This window comes from Halichoeres trimaculatus, unplaced genomic scaffold (genome assembly GCF_033239565.1).
Source record: "Halichoeres trimaculatus isolate MK-OKI-2021-1 unplaced genomic scaffold, fHalTri1.1 fHalTri1_scaffold_13, whole genome shotgun sequence".
Taxonomy (NCBI): Eukaryota; Metazoa; Chordata; class Actinopteri; order Labriformes; family Labridae; genus Halichoeres; species Halichoeres trimaculatus.
This window is the reverse complement of record NW_027437191.1, coordinates 33503403-33509730: the sequence shown is the minus strand read 5'-3', so window position 1 is coordinate 33509730 and position 6328 is coordinate 33503403. Positions and strand designations below refer to the sequence as shown.

Sequence of the window (6328 nt, the reverse complement as noted above, 5' to 3'; positions counted from 1 at the left end):
AATATTAAGTGATGTTACTAAAAAATGACCAACCACAGGTGATTCGATTAATACCTGTCGGATTGTACACACAACAAAATAATAAGAGAATGACATCACATAAAAAGGTTTCCATACACGATACTGATTATATCTCTATTTAAAACAGAATATTATTAGGCGATGGGTGATGTATGTTTTAGTTATTGAATTTTTCTGTTAATAATGTGTCATGTTTGTTGTTTTGTATTATAGTTTTATAGTTACACTCTTTCTTAATTATATATTTTTTTATTTTCATATATTATTGACCATAAAATTATTATCTCCTCCTTTTTTATTTTTTTATTTTTTATTTTTTATTTAATTTTATTTTAATTCCAACTTACTCTTTGATGAAGGGCTTAATCTTTTCTGTTATATTTATCTGCAGTTATTTTATTTATTATTTATTTATTATTTATTTATTTTGTCCATATTAATACAGTTGGTTTAGATGCAGTGGTTTACATGGAGGGGCACAGTAATGGATTTTGTAGGCTGAAGAGGAATGTAGGAACATATTTGGTGGTGACTTGGGTGGGGTTGGGGGGTCGTTGTAGGGTTTTTGTTTTTCTTATTATAATTTTTTTTGTTCTTTTTTTTCTTCTCCTTTTTTTAGGTGTATTGATGCTAAATGGAAATAAAATGTTATTCATAAAAAAAAAACAGAATATTATTGAAACTTAATCATTTGCCCATACTGCATAAGTTTAGCTTGCATCGTTTGTCATTGTATACCAAATATTAATTACATTTACTTAAGACATTATTCATGCTGAATAAAAATCTGCTGACTTGTCACAGATTAACCCTTTCGAAGCTTGTATGAGTTTGTTTTTCAATAAAGTTTTGTATTTTGAAACATCATGGCGGCGCACACGGCTCCAGCAGCTCTCAGATCCTCGTTCAAGTTTTTCCTCAAAGACTCTTCTCTCATCATCCTGAGGAATTTCTCCCGCCTGTCAGCCAGCTGCACAGGAAAAGGCAAGTGCTTTCTGACGTTTTACAGGAAGTCGTTAACAGTTTCTATTTGATTGAGAGTGTCATAGATCTGTCCTCTAAGGTAAAACATGTTTGGTAACTCATCTCACTACATCACCCAGACTTCTCTGCTGCATTGCCTCAAGGTTACACCAGCTGGAGACCCTGCAGCTCATCCTCATCATCCCGCTCCTGTGTCATCAGTGACACATTAAAACACTACGACCGCCAGGTTCAGAGTGGCTCTCTGAGGGAAGATGCTCTGCAGAGAGATGTGGTAAAGCAGCTGGCTCAGCTGCAGCAAAACCTGAAGAATTACAGCAACTCCATCTACCTACAGCCACCACCACTGAATCTGAACTCAAAACATGAAAACAGTCAAGTTAAGAAGGGAAACAAGGCTGGAGAAGCACACGCTGAGGTAAAGCATTGACATGATGTGTTGTGGTAACAGCAGATGCTGATCAGATCCTCAAAACTCTGCATGAAGTATCCTGTGACGTCACAGAGAAGAGTTCAAGGTTGCCCTGAAACAAATGCATAATTAGTTATGTAAACAGTGGAGAAACCCATACTTTTGTAAAAGTAACATATCTCACTTGAAATCTACTCAAAGAAAAGTGAAAGTCACCCACAAAAAAAATCACCTGAGTAAAAGTCTTAAAGTAACTCAAATGACTAACAGTACAAAGAAACAAAACAGAAATAGTTGTTTCTCTCAAAAACTTTAATAGGATTCATTTTCCCTCCCTCGCTCCCTTCCTCGCCTCCTGCTCCCTCCCTCTGTGCCTCCTTGACACTTAAGTAAATAAGCCACAAATTGACTTTATCTTCAAAGTAAAAACTATAGGGTAAAATTCTAAACATCGAAATCTAGTGAAAAGTTATCTTAACGAGAAGTTTTTTGATTTATAATATTGTACATGATGTCTTTCTTTTTTATTTCAATTTTTTTTTTCAAAAGTTAAAAAAAAAATCAAGTTTTTTAAAAAATTTGAAATTTCAAAATTAGAAAAAATTGAGACAAAAAAATCCACAAGAATTGAAATTTCAAACAATTAAAAAATTCAAATATTTGTAAAAAATGATTAAAAAGTTGAATTTTGAAAAAATTCTTCAAACTTGCAAAATTAAAAAAAAAATTCAGTTTACAAAACAAGTTGAATTTTCAAAATTAGCAAAATTATAGACATTTTTGAAATTTTAAAAATCTTAAATGTCAAAATTTCAAACAATTTAAATATTCAAATATTTGTAAAAAAAAATAAAAATATTTTTTAAATTTTGCAAAAATTTAGTATTTTTGAAAGATTCCCTTAATTTGATTACTTAATGTCACCCAACTCATCATTTTTTGTTGTCTGCTTATGTCTCACTACATATGACACTCCAGAGCTGCAGACCCTAGGTATAGAACTCCTCTAAGTACCCAAGTACTTTTCTTTGTTCTGTTAAGCCTCTGCATGTAAAGTAAATATTTTAAAAGGTTTTGAGAAAGATTTGATCAGATCCCATTAGGATCACAGGGCAGCACACAAACAAAACATTTTAACGTTTCTTCTACCATTCTTTTAGGGCTAAATGCTGCATTATTCTTGCATCTTCTCTTTGACTCTGACAATTGATTTATATCCAGTCAAGCTTCTGTGACTTTCACTGCATATAATAGTTGCATTTTTTTTTCTATGACCACTCTGATTAAGTATTTAAAATCAGGTTCAAAGTCCTGGCATCCACCTGATCTCTACATCAGTGTCTGAAGTTTGCTCTGTTTAAACACAGATGCTGTTATTGACGTGTTTAACCACTGGGTTTTATGTCCTGAACATGATATTTGAACTAAAAACATACACGTTGTATCTGAGCAAAGTCCATTCACTGAAACCAAACAAACACAGGAAAAGTCAGTCGAGTTTTTAGACTTGGGTGTGAATGTTTTTACATTTTAGGGAGCGATGATGCCTAAGAATCAAACTGGGGGTAAAAATTGTGCAAAACAAAAACAAAACAATAAAAGCAGTGCCTGGTTGTTTACGGCGGACACGGCAGCATGGCTTTGTTTACAGCCTTTCACAGCAGCATCTGGACCCTCATTCTGTCACAGAGCCCCATTGACGTCCAACATATGGAGGGACTTGAGAGTCCGCTGCACTGTACTCCAGTTGTAGCGCCCATGGTGGCCGTGGGGCTCAGGTCAAAGGGAGGGTAGGGGTCTGGGAAGCGTATTGTGCATGTGAGTTTTGGACCGGCGGATTGTAGGGGGCTGTTGTTGTTTTTAGGTCAGGGGAGCTGACTGTCTACTATTTGGTGGTGGGAGTTTTTTTTTTTTTTTTTTTGCTGGTTGGCTGGCACAGACACACAGAGTTAGGCAGAGATTTTGGAAGGCAGCAGGGCAGACCTCCCGCTGGGCTCGTCCCGGCACCCCTCTCACACTCTCACCGTCCCCATGCAGTAATGAGGGGATCCCCATTGTCTGCTCCATTCTTGTCCTTTTTGCTTTTGATTCGGGTCTCTGACAAACACTTTGGTGTTAGGCTATCAACACCACCAGCCCCCCTCCTTGCTCCTTTTTGCACCTTATTTCTTGCGCTCTCTCTCACACACACACCACACACACACTGACTAGAGTACTTATGCAATTATTCTGGTTTGAATCAGGTCATACCACTGTCCTTTCGGTGTCTGTTCTCTCTGTGAAAGTGCCGCCATTGTCCTCGCTAACTGACCAAGTCTGTGAGGAGAGTACACTTGACTTAATATTGACCCAATGTGGCGTGGTTTTGCGGATGGTCGGCTAACAATGGGCCATTGTTTGGCTGGAGCCATCCTCTTCAAGTCAGACCTGATCGGCGCCCTCCTGTACATTACGGGTCTGGATCGAGACAGTCGGACCCGATGAGCCCAACACGGCACCCTTCATTCACTCCGTTAACCCAGCTGGTGCGAGCCACGACACCTTTAGCTGTAGATAAACAAAAAGCAGTCGTCCCAAAGCCAAAGCCACCCTGTCCTGCATGTGAACTTTCCACTCATGTGCCAGTCGACATCCTCCAACTCGGAGGGGAGACGAGGCCACGGAGCCCAGCGAGACAGAGCAGCTGAGGGACGGCCTTGTGCTTCTCCACTCTGCCGTGGCCGAATGGCTTCCAGCCACCGCTGACAATTACCCCGCCATGCCAGAGGGCAGCCTGGGAAGTCAGGGAGAAGTCACACACTGTTTTGCCAGAGCAGACAGGAAAGGCTTGTTGCTCTTCCAGTGTTTCACTCCAGCTCAGGAGGACGGGACGGGATGGGCGGGGATGGAGGGATGAAGAGGGAGGGGGGGCAGAGAGAGGATGAGTAACAAGTTTGTTTTTTCAGTTAGTTTTCAATTGGCCATTGTGTGCATTTAGCAGAGTCAAGTGCTCCTTCTGTGGTGGACACCAAGTGCAGAGACGTGGAGTACGGTCTCTGTTAAATAGTTGCTAAATTAAATTTTGAGAGCACAAACCTTTTTTTATTTAGCGCTGAGTTCATTCCAAAGCCATTTGGCGTTGCCCCGGTTACACGGATGGACCATCTTCAACGACAGCGCTCTCAAACCAAACACCAGTGAGAAGTCCTCCTGTTTACAAACATATTTCAAGTCATCATCTGCACACAGAGATTAATCTGATCACATGCTCCGGGCCTTCTTTACAGATATTTGGCATGACTCAATATTTCTCAGCGCGGTCGCACAGAAGACGTTCTTTTTTTGAAGCAAGGACCTTTTGATGATAGGAGGCAGGCAGCACAATGACTTCCAGCAGCACCTCAATGAAACAGTACCGTATCACAATTAGCAGCGCTAAACAGGCTGCACAGACAAGTCCACTCCATCTCGTATGGAGCCTCATCCAGTCCTCTCCGTTTTGTCTGACAAATCCCCCCATTGTTCCTCTGATGATGCTTTTCTTTCGTGGGAACCCCGGCTTGTCTTGTTGATTAGATCCCCTTTGTCTTCCTCCCCTGCAGCGGGCCAGTCTGGAGAATGTGAAACCTCACACTGTAGTGGTGGCTTAATGCCTCAGCATACTGTGTTTATCAGACCAAGATTCAGTCTTATATGGTAATGAATATAACGCACTTTATATAGGTCAGCAGTTATACGGTTTTGTTATTGTAATAAGGAATTAATCTATGCATTAAATCTGAAAACACCCAGCTGATTCATGGGTAACTGTGGTGCAGTATTGTTTGCAATAACAAGCCGCTTTGAAAAGACTTGACATGAAGTAAACACATACAGTCATTTCCTTATTTCTCCTCTTTCCCAACAAAGGAGGAACCCGTTCCACCAGCACCTCCTCCTCCACCACCTCCTCCTCCACCAAGAGGCCTCTATATCTATGGAGATGTTGGTAAGAAACATAAAGAAAAGAAAGTATACAATAAATGAAAAAATTTCAAACAGTGTTTCCAAAACTGTGGGTTGCGGCCCAGAGTGGGCCTTAAGGTGACGGCAGCGGGGTCATAAGAAAACTCCTATGAAGAAATTTTATCTGCTTCGATAACAGACTGATATTTACTAACTAACAAAAATGAGCAAACGACTATTAATAGATAAAGATTTTGTAGCTTTTGATCCTTTGATACATGAAAAAAGTTTTAGTGCATTACACAGTAATGGCTCTGAATAGTATTCGCCAAAGAGTAGTGCTCTAACCCACCAATGGGCTGCGCCTCCTTAACTTCCCATGTATTATAGGCTGTAAGAGCAGCAACATTAACCACAGTTAAAGAAAAAACAATATTTATAGACTTTCCCAAACTCATTATCTAGTCCTACTTGTAAAACATGAGGCTGAATGAGTCATAACTTTTTTACCAACAGGCTAAAAACTGCCAAACTTGGCTCATCTTATAAAGACAGGGCATCTAACAATAACAAAATGAGAATAAAGAGTCAAAACTTTAGAATATTCCTCTTTAAAACTGATGTAAAAAAAACCCAAAACAAAACAAAGAAAAGCAATTTTTTCAAAGAAAAGTCTGAGGTGGGCCTGGGACTGTTGGGCCCACCCATGATGTCACCCCTGAACTGTTTCTTTGAAGGTAAAGTCTGCAGGATTTACTTAAGAAATAGATAAAAAGTCAACTTTTATAGGAATAATCCTGCTCAATTGTCATTTCTGGGCCTCTATACATGGGTGTCAGTGTCTGTGTCTGCCAGGAACCCTCTCCTCTGCCTGGATGTTGATGTTTTGGTTGTATTGGGGCATTTCTGGATTGAGAGTAAGCGTGGTTACATCAGCCAATCGCAGCCCAAGTGACTTTGCCTGTTGATTAGCGAGTGGAAGAAGCG

At 39.9% G+C, this 6328-nt stretch overlaps 1 protein-coding gene across 1 annotated transcript in view; it reads left to right on the top strand.

Annotated features, from left to right (window-relative positions):
• Window positions 1-878: 878 nt before the first annotated feature.
• Window positions 879-6328, top strand: part of afg1lb (AFG1 like ATPase b) — a 47161-nt gene continuing 41711 nt past the window's right edge. The window contains exons 1-3 of the mRNA XM_074685089.1: window positions 879-1005; window positions 1125-1423; window positions 5306-5384. Coding sequence (XP_074541190.1) covers window positions 888-1005; window positions 1125-1423; window positions 5306-5384 — 496 coding nt within the window. The 5' untranslated portion in view covers window positions 879-887. The remainder of the gene's footprint in view (window positions 1006-1124; window positions 1424-5305; window positions 5385-6328) is intronic.